This window comes from Mesoplodon bidens (assembly GCF_964165515.1).
Source record: "Mesoplodon bidens genome assembly, chromosome: 14".
Classification (NCBI taxonomy): Eukaryota; Metazoa; Chordata; class Mammalia; order Artiodactyla; family Ziphiidae; genus Mesoplodon; species Mesoplodon bidens.
The window spans coordinates 12,854,872-12,870,074 of NC_138170.1; the positions used below are offsets into that span (position 1 = coordinate 12,854,872).

Genomic DNA, 15,203 nt, shown 5'->3' on the forward strand with positions numbered 1-15,203 from the left:
AAAAGAAACAAACTACTGATACGTGCAGTAACGTGGATGAATCTCAAAGGAGTGCTGAGTTAAAGAAGTAGGGCACAGAAGACTACATGTTCTATGACTCCATTTGCATGACGTTGTAGAGTAGGCAAAATTTAGGGGGAGAAAAAAAGATGAGTTGTTTCCACTGCTTGGTGTAGGGGAGGGAGTGGATTGACTCCAAGGGGCACCAGGGAACTTTTTGGTGTGATGCAGGCATTCTGTGTCGTGACTGTGGTAGTGGTTATATGATTGTATAACATTTGTCAAAACACAGAGCTGTACATTTAAAGTGGGTGACTTTTCCTACATGTAATTATGCCCCAGTAGTTTAAAAACTAATGTTAACTTTCTCCTTATGCAGAGTATTGCACTCTACATACTTGGTGATGAAAGTTCTGTTTCTGATGAATCCTCACAGTATTTATCCAGAATAAGTATAGGTAAGTCAGTCTAATGTTAAGCTTCTCCAAACAGATTTTTATAGATGTTGATATCAGAGTTGAAATTTAAAAAATTAAAAATTTTCTAAGTGTACTTTAGAGGCCACGTCTTGCCTCATTTTAGAGGTGACATAATTGCACCGTTTTAGTCTGGAGTCCACATCTGACTTTTAGAGACCAAGTTTGCTTAAAATCTAACAAATTTTACATTTTCAGTGTGCCTAAAAAGGGCTGTTTTAGCCCCAGGGAAATGATTATACTTTCCAGCCTGCCAGAGTACTGCTTATTATTTTTTAGCAGTTGTTTATTAAATGAATTTTTATTTACAAATGTTTTCTACATGTTGTGTGTTTTCTTTACCAGGATAACTATCAAAATAAAGTTTCATTTTGTTTTAGCCCCACAGAAGTCACAAGCAGAACAAGAGGAGAACAGGTGACTTTTATTCAGATTGTGCTTTTACACGATCTGTTTAATAACTTCATATTTAATAACTTCATGTTTGTTCTCTTATAGGTTTAGTTTCAGGCATTCTACATCAGTTTCTAGTCTAGCTGAGAGATTAGTCGTCTGGATGACTAATGTAGGTAAGGTGGTCTTTGTTACTTTTCATGTGTCTTTGAAATCCTTTCCCTGGACTCCTTCCTAAGTAGGCCCTGCGTCCTCAGAGCTCACTAGAGCTGGAAGGCGTGAGAAGGGAGGGCCTCTTGCTCTACAGAAGGATCCCACAGGATGGAGATGATGGCCCATCAAGCCACCCTTCCTTTCCCTGACAGTCTCACAGCTTCCCTATACTAATATCTGGGCTATCAGAAATGAGTATTTCTGGCAAAATCTAAAAGTAACGTGTAAATATTTCAGGGTATGCTTTTGAACGATACAGGCCAGGGATTTTATGCACCAAGAGGCAGATTCACCTGGGACAAGAGAAAGGAAGGAAAAGAGTTTATTCTCTCTTCCTAAGCCTGTGCCTTTAGGTTTTAAGCTGAGTAAAATACTAAAATTTCCTATAAAAATGAACTAAAAATTTTAAAAAATATTACTGATATGAAAATGTAAAAAAGGAGAATGTTATAGAGTAGTATGTTAGAAAGTAATGCTTTAATGAATATTACAGGATGTTTCTGAATTCTTATTTAGGGAATGTTCTAAATGACTTAGTTTCTCACTGTTCTTTTTTGTATGCTTCCTTTACAATTCCAGTAATTGTCATATAGTATTACAGATGAGATACTTATGCTGAAAAATATGAGTTCTATTCATTTGAATATTACATAGTATTTAATAAAAGCGTTATTCTCAAATAAGGTAACATTTTAACCTCAATAATTAATCAACTTTCTATATTAATAAATAATGTATAATATTATAAAATTTAGAAAATTGTTACAGAAGAAATTAATTAACCTGAGGATTTGAAGGTTTTTTTAATGAAATATGGTATACATATGAGTGTATAAAATGTATTTAGAGGATAATAATAAAATGAACATTGATGTCCTGGTGACCCACCATTAGAAATAAAACATTGCCAGTGTAGTAGAAAGCCCTGTGGATCTACTCCTGCATGGCATCCTTTTCTCATACACCCATCACTAGAGGTAAAGTACCCGTACCATACCCTACCTAAATTTTGTATTACCTTCTGCCATTTGTTTTTATCACTTCATATATTGCTTAGTGATGTATGTTTTTTAACTTTATGTAAATAGATATAAATATAAACATGTTTTTTTACTATCTTATTTTCTTCACTCAATATTATTATTTAAAGATGCATCCATGTTGACTCATGTAGCAGAAGATCATTCATTTTCACTGCTGTATGATCTACTGCTTGAATATATCACAACTTATTTATCCATTCTACTGATGATAGCAATTGGGCTCTTTCCTCCCTTCCCTTTTTTGCCATAATGAAACATTACTAATGAATATTTTAATGCTTATGTCCCGGTGCCACGTGCACAACGTTCTGTATGTCTGTTGGTGGACCGTAGGGGTGGACCTAACTCTGCATGCTGAATGTTTTCCAAAGTGGTTGGACCCGTATACACCACCACTGGCTGTGGAAGAGAATTACTGTTGCTCTGCATAGTTACCAACACTTGGTATCGATTGACTTTAATATGTGTCTGTCAAATGAGTGTGAACTTTTATTTTCTAGTGGTTTTAATTTACATTTCCCTGATCACTCATTGGATAGAGCATCTTTTTATATGTTTATTGACCATTTGTGTTTCCTCTTAGGGAAATGTCTTTTTGTCCTTTGTGTTTTTCCTATTGGATTGTTTGTCTTTTTCTTTTTCTTTTTTTTTTTGCGGTATGCGGGCCTCTCACTGTTGTGGCCTCTCCCATTGTGGAGCACAGGCTCTGGACACGCAGGCTCAGCGGCCAAGGCTCATGGGCCCAGCCGCTCTGTGGCATGTGGGATCTTCCCGGACCGGGGCATGAACCCGTGTCCCCTGCATTGGCAGGCGGACTCTCAACCACTGCGCCACCAGGGAAGCCCTGTTTGTCTTTCTCTTAAAGTTTTTAGGAATTTTTTGTTTAAAATAAAATTTTATACTCATCCCTGAGGTCAAGACACTGGTCTGGTAGAAGATGAATAAAATCAGTTTCTTGCTTAATTTGTTAGGATAGAGTTTACTAACTTCACTCAGAGAATAATTGGGACAGTGGTAAGTCTAAGTGAAAAATTTTCTCCCTTCCTTTCACCACAAGGTTTCGCTTTAAGAGACTTGGAAACTCTTCCCTTTGGAATTGCTCTTCCCATCAGAGATGCGATTTATCACTGTCGGGAGCAGCCTGCTTCAGACTGGCCAGAAGCTGTCTGCCTCTTGATTGGACGCCAGGATCTTTCTAAGCAGGCCTGTGAAGGAAACCTGCCCAAAGGGAAATCTGTGAGTATCAATATGGAAAGTCCATATTCAGATTTAGCCTCAATAAAATCAGAGTAGAAATGTTCTCCATTTTCCTTTAAGTCTTTTTGCAAGTGTATATATCAGATTATCTTTTATATTATATGCTAGATACGGTTTAAAATTGGACAAATCTTATTAATTGTAAATCGAACATGGGAACAGATTTTGTGAATGCTCTGTTTTGCCTGGACCTTTCTGTGCCTTGAGTCAGGACAAGTGCCGAGTCAGTAGAGCAGCTACCATGACTGATTGATTCCCTGCTTGTACCATGTTAGTAATTAGCTACTTTGTAATTATTATGTGGAAATAGGGAGAGCACATAATGTCCTGAATTTGAATAAATTATAACTGTTTTCTCCTTCATACTTTTTTGATGTGTTGCATTTCTTAAATTTAACCTTTTACATAGGTGTAAATATATCTTTAATCACATAAAACTGAAGCCCCAGGGAACAGGTTTTTTTGCAGGGGGGCACTAAAGTTGTTCAGAAGCTGTCTTAATGTTATCCCTCCTCAAACAGTGTCCTTCATCAATATTCAAATCTGTTTTTTTAAGAATGGGTTCTAAGACCCTACAAATAGCAAGTGAAATATATCGTTATCCTCCTTTCTTTTTAAAATCAGCCTCTTTTAAAACTTAAAAATGGAACTTTTAAAACTTCTTCTAGAACTCCAGTTAACTTTAAAAAAAATGGTAGCACCTGCATTTACTCTGAGGATCAAGGAGGATTCAGGGATGGTTATTCCACCCCTGGTGACTTTGGTACTTTATGTCTCTGAGAAAACAGTGCAGATTTGGCTCATCTTTTATTAACCTTTGAACCAACACATAATAATCAATACATTGTAACTGTTCATAATCCACATTAGATCTTAGGCTATTAATGCTTCTTCAGAGACTGTTGTCAAAATTTATTCCCAACATCAGAGTTGTATAATGGATCTGTGACAGAAGCAGTTTCCATGGGGGATCCCATCTCCAGCAGGGTTGTTCCAGCACATCTGTCTTTTAATCTGCACTGAAATAACAACTCTTAGTTGAATTAGCATTTGTCTTGTTTTAAACAGAAAACCAAATGTTTTTGCTAATAATATGGTTATCTTTACCTTGACCAAGGTATGTCTTTAGCATTTAGACCTCTTTTATTACTGTGAATGAGAACATCATTAGCACTAAAGCCAAATGGTATTGATAATTATTCATCTATATTTATAAGTCATTTTAAGTAATTCTGGCTAAATTAAATTTGTTCAGTTATTTGAGGTTACATTTTATAACTCGTCTCAAATTTATCAGCTATTTGGGTCTATATCTTATTGCTGACTCACTTATTAGAATGTAGCTTCTTTTAAAATTAGATGTTCCATAGGAATTATAATAAATTTTTATCAACTAAAGTCAGACTGATTATCTAGTCATATCTACCTTTATTCTTTTTTCAGGCTAATGTCGCTTCCACATTAAATGTTGCAAAACTTTAGCATTTCACCTAGGAGTTAATTTTTGGTGAAAGGAGTTAAAACTGAGAGAAAATGAGATTTCTGCTATTAACATCTGTCTTAAAGTCTGACTGAATTATGTGGACTGGGAAAGCTCCTAGTAAAGTACATGCTGAGCTTATGAGGACAGAATGATAAGCAAGGAATGAACTCTCCTCACGTGTTTTGCTTCATTTCATCCCTTTCCTTTTAAGAAATATAGTTGGAACATACTTAGGAAAAAAAAAGTGAAAACCAACCATGATTTATTCTGTTTAAAGTACAGAAGTGAGAAAGTGTTGTCTGCCCTCCTCCAGCCCTTGGTTTATATCCTTCCAGGTTGTTTTCTTCTGCTTCTATCAATTAAAGACAGTATTTAAATTGGTGTTGGTTCTTTAGTGCGTGGGGTTAATATTCCGTTTGCAGTAATTTGTGTCCTTTTTGGAATATTTAGGATATAGTTAGATTTTTACCATTTTTTTAGAATATATCTTTCAACGGAATCAGCCTCCCGACTATTGTCGTAAGTTGAAAGCCTTCCCCTTGGCTCGGTAAAGAATGTTTCCAAGTGGGCAATATAATTATACTTAAAAAAAAAAAAGATTTTTAGGTTAGAGTCCCAGTATGTATTGGGAACCCAAGCCAGCCCTGCTTTGGAATATATTTTTTCTCTGCACTGATGTAGACTTGGTACCTCATCCTGTGTATCTTCATATTCAATAAGTGTGTGTTGGCTGGTTTTTAAATTAGTATTACAACCTAGTCTGTTACTCAGGTGCTCTCATCAGATGTTCCTTCAGGAACAGAAACTGAGGAGGAAGATGATGGCATGAATGACATGAATCAGGAGGTGATGTCACTAATATGGAGTGAAGACTTAAGGGTGCAGGATGTGCGAAGGCTTCTTCAGAGTGCGCATCCTGTCCGCGTCAACGTGGTGCAGTACCCAGAACTCAGTGACCATGAGTTCATTGAGGAAAAAGAGAACAGGTAAAGGAAAACATCAACTGCTGTAATTTAGGTAAAAATTTAAATAAAAAATTAAGTACTGCCTCATTTTGTTCAACTGTAAGAATAAGCATGACTGTAGCATTCACACCTCACAGAGTTTCTCTGGGAATCAAGTGGGTCATTTCTACACGGTGCTTAGAGCACTGCCCAGTACATAGTAAAGCTCAATGCAGTCAGCGATTATTATCAGAGTTCATTGATTGTATGACGCTGATTTTTTTTTGTACCTTTTACTATTTCTGAAATCAGATTATGTCTTTCAATCTGTAGGTGTTTGTAGGTGTTATGGTTTAAATGGCAGTGTTTTTTCTTTTTTAGTACCTCATGAAATAGTGCTGCATCTTAAAATCAATGGCATCTTAAATGGAAGGGGGGGCTATACTGTTTTTGTTTTCACTATTATAATTTTGTAGATTATGTATAGTGTTTCTGCTAAACATGTTATGGAATGTAGTCTGCTGGCCTGATTCTAAATTTCCCTGATTTTAAATTAATGTGGGGCAGTGTTCCCAGAGAATCTTAGGACAGCAAAATTTTCCTCACCAATGAACTAGAAAGCAGCTATATATATTTACAGTTAGAGAGGGTGCTTGTGAATAACTTTGTCTGCAGAGAGAACTTCAGCCTCTAGTTAGCCTCAGAAGGAGGAGGGATATTTCTGTCTTCAGATATAACTTGTCTTAAGTGTTTCCTGGTTATGAATGCCCCTGCTTCCACAATTTCTGTTGGATGCCATTTATTTTAACATAGAAACAAATTCAAAAGTAGTGTATTAGTTTCAAAGTATAGCCTGTAGAAGCCATTTTAACCTTGAACATAGTTGACATATAGTGCTATTAGTCCTGTAAGTCCTCACCATCAAGTAAATGAAACTCCTTCTGTGTTTCCTGGAGACACCATGAAATCCACTGGCCTCCAAAACAGGGACTTCCTTTTTTACCTTGTGTGCACCCATGGAGGTGGCACTTGGGCTACATTCACAAAAAGGATGAGAGGAGGATCCCAGCTAAACTGATAACAGCACAGTGAGGAAACCCAACAAATGTGATACTTTCCTCTGAGAGGGTTAGCATCGTTTAGAGTAGAATTACAGGTTTTACTTTTTGAATACTTAGGGAGAGTTGGCTTGGTTTATAGAACAGCTGGTTTTAATTCAAAGCAAATATGAAACGGAAGAAAGAAATGTGTCTCCCCTTTAGAGTTTCTGATGGGAGTAAGAGTATTAGAATGAGAACAACCGTGTTTAGATGACTCACTCAGGACTTTGTATGGATTTACTTTGATGTGGCTTCATCTTACACAGCACTGCTGCTTTTGAAATACTTGCCTACAGATTACATTCCAGTTTTTTTTGTTTAAAATTTTTTCACATGTTGGTTTTAATTTTAATTATAGATTGCTCCAGTTGTGTCAGCGAACTATGGCTCTTCCAGTAGGACGGGGAATGTTTACCTTGTTTTCATACCATCCTGTTCCAACGGAGCCATTGCCTATTCCTAAGTTGAATTTGACAGGTATGTTAAATTCTGGGCTCAGTGAGAAAGGAAAATGGGTATATATTTAGTGGAGTTCTTTTGAGTCATTGTAGTTAAGACCAAAGAAATGCTCTATCCCCCGTGATTTTAAATATTGTTAATAGCTACTGTAGTGATTATTGTTAATAGCTACTGTAGTGTTTATCAAAGCTCAAATAGCAAATCAAATTAAACATTGAGGGAAGTAGAATATAGCCCATTACTAAATTTTGTTTTTAATGAGACCATTTCAAGATATAAAAAGGCACTTGGGGAAGTTTAGAAAGATACTATTGAATGGTGAGATTATTAAACTTTAAATAATCTTAAAGTCAATATGTAAAAATATTTAGTCTTAAAATGTCTTGTTATGTCTTAGTATGAATAGATGATGCTTGTACAAAAACAAGAAAATATACTAAGCAAAAAGACAAAATGGTCACTCATAGTAGTCCCAACTTGTTAGAGTTCACTAGTGTTAAATAACACTTTGGTTTGTTTATTTCCCAATTTTATTTCTCCATTTTATAATTTTATATTTGTTTATCAGAAAATTTAAACCTGTTTTAGAAATTGTTTTTAAAAATTTACTATATAGTGAGTGAGCATCCTTTTATATCTAGCATATATATGTGTACAATTATGTATATGTATTTTATACACATTTTTAATCAACAACTTCATTTTTATTTGCTCCAGAATATTTCGCTTAATGGAATATAGTTTATATAAACCACCTGGTATTTTTGGAAATTATTGTTTTTTGCCATTACAAACGTATTGTTGGGTTATATTTATCTTTTATCAGCAAGATTTTAAGACTGATGTAACATATTGTCAAATTTCCCTTCTGGTTGGTTACATGAAGTTTTACTTCTGCCAGATGTAAGTGTACTTATTTCCTAACGTTACTGATTATAATGGGTTTTATAGTGCACATCCACCTGATCTGGTTTGAATATATACTAAATGTGACAGTTGTATACAGTTGAAATTGTTATTGAAAATCCCTTAAAGTATATAGTATATGTGACCCGTACAAAACGTTATGTATGATACATACAGTAGTGTATAGGATGTAGTATATGCAAATACCATTCCACCATATTTTAAGTTACATAATTTAAAAACCCAGGGTCCCACTGAGATTTGTAAAGAGCTTGTGTTTTTAGCAGCATGCAGAAAATGAGATCGGCTAGTGAAGAACACATTCCCGTATCCTATATCACACCTTTTCTGGAGCCATAATCTCATTGACAGACACAGCAAACAGAGTTACCTTCAGTATTTTAATTGTTCTCTCTCTTAGAGATAAAACAGCTATGGCAGAATCAGAACAATTAGTGAATATTGATGGAGGGTACTGTGTATAGGTGCTCATTTTATTAGTCTTTTAACTGAGTGTTTTCATATAAAAGGTTTGGGTTAAAAAGAAAATCTCATGCAAAATTGACAAATGTTAAAATGTATTAAATCTGGGCGGTAATGCTTGGGTGGATGTTAAAAAGTAAATGCATGAATCATTGTCTCTTTTTTTCAGAATGCGTTTAAATTTGTATGATTTAAAATGTATTTATGACATTGATGCAAAGTTTTATTCTTTTAGTCATTCTGGTAGGACCCCCTCCCAGACCAGCCCCGCCCCCCACCAAAAGATGATCTTGTTTTAATAATAAATTCATTTAGGAAAAAAATGTTCACTTGAAATAGTTCCTTAACTGACACTGGTTTGGCCTGTTGTGCTTTTGTATGTAATTATTCTTATTGAAGAAAATTTGCTTTACCCATTGCCTTTTATTTTCTCTTGTGTATAAAAATTATGTCTTATACATATGTTGAATTGTTGTTTTAGAAATTTTACTTGCTTTTTCATTGTTAATCTCTCTGCCCTTTTTGAGAAAGTAAAAATAAAACTCATGAACTTGTCACCAGTGTGGTGCTATCACAGACCAGCATTTGAGTTAGCTCTTAGGTACAAAAAGCAAATGGTGAATACAAATATATTTTATTTTATGCTTGTGTCTGTGTAGGTGTGTGTATGTGTATATAGACTACAAAAAAGACACTGTGCATCTAATTAAAATTTACATAACTTTCAGAACTCCTTTAAAACCATATTTTCAAACCTCTAGCGAACTGTATAACTGTATGCAATGCAGTAAGTCCCCTACATATGAACGAGTTCAGTTCCGAGAGCACGTCCATCAGTCCAATTTGTTCGTAAGTCCAACAAAGTTAGCCTAGATACCCAACTAACACAGTTGGCTACACTGTACCAGCTACATCACTGCTGCTTTTACGCTTGCTTCTGGACATCTTGGGCTTGAAGATACTGTACTACTGTACTCTACACAGTACTGTACAGTAAAGTACACAAAAGCACAACCACTTGTAGAGGATGCACACATGTGACAACGTACACCAGACACGTGAACTAACTTATGGGATTGGACACGTGAACATTTGCATCTTTGAAAGTTAGCAATTTGAAAGTTCGTATGTAAGGGACTTACTGTATTTAGAATATTTATTTTAAATAGTCATCCATGACTTGAGCTAATACAGAATATTAAAAATATAGAGATAATTCAGTATTTGCGGGTACGCAGTGTAGTCAAAACACTCAAGAAAAGGCATTCAAAGAGAACATAGCGTCATGAACATTTGATTTATACTGTTCTTAAATAAGTTGACCACAGATTTAAACTTAGTGAATACTCTTTTATGGTTCACTGGGTAACTCAAGTGTATAAAATGTTTTTTATATAGGTATCTTTGAATGCAATTTGGCATTTTTACCAATAGCGTGTAGTTAGAGTTCTGTATCATATAGAGAGATGTATAGATAAGAGATAGAGCAAATTTATAAAGCTCCTTGTCTTTTTTAAAAATATAATTTTTCCGTAACATCCAGAGAAAAAGATGGGATGGCATATTTGAAATTAACACTGTTGTCAATCACACGTTGGAATTATTATTCATGTAGTTTGTGATGTTAATTTTCATTTTCTTTTTCGGTGAGCTCCCTGCTGTTTGAAAGACAGAGTTCAAAGCAGTGGGTATCCTAATCAGATCTGTACACAGTTAAATCAGTATCAGTTATCTTACTATAGTCCCATATATTTTAGCAGAAAGGACAGTGAATTATTTTATACAGTTAAGGTTTTTCCACCTTGCATCAAGTTTGACTCACATGTATAAAACTTTAAGTATGCGTAGTTACCTAACATCATTACAGGTATTATGGGGTTAAGGGTTTTGAATGTAGAAAAGTGATCTTTGTTCGCAAAGCATCTAAATGTAACAATTTTGGTTTCTGAAATTTTGTTCTCTCAATTTAAAATTTTGTTTGCCTGAATAGGGCGGGCACCCCCTCGGAACACAACAGTAGACCTGAACAGTGGCAACATCGATGTGCCTCCCAACATGACCAGCTGGGCCAGCTTCCATAATGGTGTGGCTGCCGGCCTGAAGATAGCCCCTGCCTCCCAGATCGACTCAGCCTGGATTGTCTACAATAAGCCCAAGCATGCCGAGTTAGCCAATGAGTATGCTGGCTTTCTCATGGCCCTGGGTCTGAATGGGCACCTTACCAAGCTGGCTACTCTCAATATCCATGACTACCTGACCAAGGTGAGAACTCGCGCTGCCAGCTCCTGGCCTTGTGCCTCCCCTGGGCTGTTACAGTAGCTCCTAGTTGTTCTGTTTGCTCTTCTTCAGTCTTGTACCTCTAAGTGCATTCTTCTCACAGCAGGCAGAGAAATCTTTCTAAAGTGTAAATCGGAATATATCACTTCCCTGGTCAAACTGTTCAGTGATCTTCCATTGCTCTTAATGTACATTCTAGGAGCCTGTGTGATCCTACTCACTTCCCCAGCCTTACTTTGTGCTTCTCTTTTCCTTGCTCCCTATGCTCCCTATGCTCCAGCCATAGAGACTGCTTGTATTAGCTCCTTGGCAGACCAAACTCTTTCTTTTGGCGTAAACTTTTCCACTTCTATGCCATAAAAGTTCACGCATATGAAGTACACAATTCAGTGGTTTTTATTATATTCACAGAGTTGTGCATCCGTTACCACTGTTAATTTTAGAACATCTTCATCACCCCATGAAGGAGCCCCCTACCTAGGAGCAGTCACTCGCCGTTCCCCTTTCCCTCCGGCCCCTGGCAAACTGCTAATCTACTTGCTGTCTCTATGGATTTGCCTACTATGGACATTTCATATAAATGGAACCAAACAATATATGGTCTTTGATGACTGGCTTCTTTTGCTTACTGTAATGTTTTCAAAGTTTGTCTATATTGTACCATGTATTAGCACTTCATTGCTTTTTATTGCTGAATAGATATTCATTGTATGGATATACTGTAGTTTATTTTTCCATTCATCAGTTGATGGATACTTGAGTTATTACTACTTTTTGACTATTATGAATGATGCTACTGTGAACATTTATATACACATTTTTGTGTGGATGAATGTTTTCATTTCTCTTGGGTATATTGCTAGGAGTGGAATTGCTGCATCATATGGTATCTCTTTGTTTTAAAGTTTGAAGAACTACCATATTGTTTTCCGGAGTGGCTGCACCATTTTGTAATCCCACCAGCAATACATAAGGGTTCCAATTTCTCTGCTCTCTTGCCAACGCTTGTTATTATCTGTCTTTTTAATCATAGTCATCCTAGTAGGTGTGAAGTAATATCTCTGTGGTTTTGATTTGCATTTATTTCCCTGATGGCTAATGATATTGAACATCTTTACATGTGCTTATTGGTCATTTGTATATCATCTTTGGAGAAATATCTATTCAAATCCTTTGCTTATTTTCTAATTGGCTGTCTTTGTTGTTGAGTTGTAAGAGTTCCTTATGTAATCTGAATACCAATCCATTAACAGATACATGATTTGCAAAATTTTTCTGCTGTCGTGTTGTCTTTTGACTTTCTGATGGTGTCTTGGAAGCACAAAAGTTTTAAATTTTGATGAAGTCCAATTCATCTACTTTTTTTTTGGTTACTGTGCATTTGATGTCGTATCTAAGAAGTTACTGCCTAGCACAAGATCACTTGGATTTATATCTATTACATAGATTTACACCTATGTTTTCTTCTAAGAGTTTTTTTTTTTTACTTTGAGTTACATCTTACTTGAAGTTAATTTTTATGTATGATGTCAGGAAGGGGTCCAATTTCATTCTTTTGCAAGTGGCTGTATAGTTATCACAGCATCGTTTTTTGAAAAAACTCTTCTTTTCCCATTGAATTGTCTTGGCACCCTTGTAGTCAATTGAATATCAGTGTGAGGATTTTTGTTTTTAATCATCTCAGCGTCATTTACATGTTTTCCCCTCACCTGTCATCATTCTCTCTCACTTTGTAAATTTGAGTGCCCTCCCTTCTTACCACTTTGCCTGGCTAATTTGTACTCATTCTATTGTAAATTTTACTTTTTAGAGATTCTTAATAATTCTCCAGTCCCTTCTAATCTAAAGTAGGCTCTGTTAAAATACTCTTTTATAATCTTTACACTTTTTCATTTGATGAGTTTTCAATAATACGTATTTTTTAGTTTAACACTTTCCCTTCCCCAAGGGCACTAGCTTCATCAGAACAAGGACCCTGTCTGTTTAGTTTGCTTGTGTATTTTTGGAGCTTCTCACTGTGCCTGTCACAGTACTGGCAGGCAGTATTTTATTTAAAACTACATATTTGTTTTGGTAGTGACTTAAGTCTCATTCTGTTTTCTGTCTTAGGGTCATGAGATGACAAGCATTGGACTGCTCCTTGGTGTTTCAGCTGCTAAACTAGGCACCATGGATATGTCGATTACACGGCTTCTTAGCATCCACATTCCTGCTCTCCTGCCCCCAACGTCCACAGAGCTTGATGTTCCTCACAACGTCCAAGTGGCTGCAGTGGTTGGCATCGGCCTTGTTTATCAAGGCACAGCTCATAGGCATACCGCAGAAGTCTTGTTGGCTGAAATAGGTATGGCATTAATAGTGCTGTGGTTTCGTAAGTGTATTTTTACCATTCCACAGGACCCAAAGTAAAAATGATAGTAAGATTATAAAAATTAAGGAAAAAATAGTAGCTTTTGTGAGCACAGAATGAGCTATACTAATAAAGAAAAAAACTACAAAGTAATGTTTTCCAAGGCTGATGTTACTATGCAGGTTATTGGTCTGCATACTTACTTGGCTAGCCCATTATTGAGCTCCAGTGGTCCCATTTCACGAGGTAGCCTGAGGTCTTAATCGCGTGCGAGCATGCTGCCTATCCTGCTCTGTCTTTGCCAGGCAATGTCTAGCAATGGTCTACACTTAAAATTCAGAGTTGATTGTTTTGATCCCTACAAGCACAATGTTTATTCTGTCGGACAACAACACTTCTAACAAAATGCAAGTGATTGATTCCGGCTTTCCTCTATACGCTGGTGGGTATGTTCATGATAAAAGGCATTTTTTATGTTTTCTCCGAAGTCTACATTTTTTGGAAACGTGTCTCACGTGTTATCATCTTTTTCTGAGAAATGGAAATGCTATTAGCATTATTGGTATGTTCAGTAATTTAGATACATACTTGCATGTCTTGTTGTGTCCTATTCAGGATCTTTCTACATATGTTTCAGGATAGCCACAAAATTGGCCCGGGCATCTCTGCTTCAGGCCGTAGGTCTATGGTCTGCTGCTCAGACTCTGCTCCAAATGCCTTATTCTGGGACCCAGCCTTCTTTTATGGTGATAACAGAAGGGCAAGAGGGAGAACCAAATAATGGAAGCGCATTTTAGGCCTTTGCTTACCTTGAGCCAGCCAGGATCCTAGTTCAAAGCCGGTCACACGTTCAGGTACAGAGGAAACTCTGTCAGGAGTGTGGATGTATTTATAACTGGCACCATAGGGCAGTGAAGAATTGGAGTCAACAATGTAGTCAACTACAGTGATGAAATATTCACAAAGCTAAAATTTTCCTGTCAGCAAAATATGTAATAGCGTAAGTGATTGGTCTGAGAAACACTTCTTCAGAAGATACTCAGGATTGGCTTTTAAAGCTTGTTCATCTGCAAGGTAATTAACATTCTTTGGCTGTATCATAATGATATCTAATGGTGCCAACATTATACATATCTCACAGCCATAGTACACCTCTTTCATATTGTATACAGAAGATTTCATCTGGATTCATATGCGTGTGCTCTTTTGTATAATTACAGTCAGAACGTACGTACTGTTTTTGTACTGCCCTTTTCATATATCATTGTCATAAATGGCTTTTAAAATTAATTTTATATTGTGGAATAGCTCACTGAGTTGGTTTTCTATAAATTACCTAATCATTGTCTTATTTTCAGGACTTTTAGGTGGTTTTTAACTCTTTGCTAATTAAGCAATAAACATTACACTGATTACTTGTGTATAATTTTTCTTTCTTTTTAAAAAAGTTTTTTTTCCTGGGGATGAAATTCCAGGAATGTGAACTTTTTTTTTGGTGGAAGGGGTCTTTATATATAATACATTTTGCTGCCCTAAAAGGGGTGGAGTTAGAATTAGGGGGTACTTTTTAAAGTATGAATTTTGCATCCAGTCAAACTTAGAGCATCGATACAGAGAAATTCTATCATAGTAAGGCTCAGTATTATATAGATTCAAAATAAGTGTCTGGATGCATAATATTTAACATTCTTAAAAACTTAAAGGAAGTGTCCTTCCTGTTCCTTATCAGTATTTGAACATGTTTTTACCACATCTGAATAGATTTGAAGCTAACAAAACAAGAACAAAAGGAAAGAAATTACAAATTGAAGCTTTTTTG

General features: G+C 36.0%; 1 protein-coding gene across 2 annotated transcripts in view; it reads left to right on the plus strand.

The window, feature by feature from the left end:
• ANAPC1 (anaphase promoting complex subunit 1) overlaps positions 1–15,203 on the plus strand; it is a 100,183-nt gene that overhangs the window by 41,741 nt on the left and 43,239 nt on the right. For both annotated transcript variants that reach the window (XM_081254227.1, XM_081254226.1), the window contains exons 22-29: positions 380–458; positions 857–893; positions 975–1,045; positions 3,183–3,361; positions 5,637–5,851; positions 7,268–7,386; positions 10,748–11,019; positions 13,144–13,378. In XM_081254227.1, the coding sequence (XP_081110353.1) occupies positions 380–458; positions 857–893; positions 975–1,045; positions 3,183–3,361; positions 5,637–5,851; positions 7,268–7,386; positions 10,748–11,019; positions 13,144–13,378 (1,207 nt within the window). The remainder of the gene's footprint in view (positions 1–379; positions 459–856; positions 894–974; positions 1,046–3,182; positions 3,362–5,636; positions 5,852–7,267; positions 7,387–10,747; positions 11,020–13,143; positions 13,379–15,203) is intronic.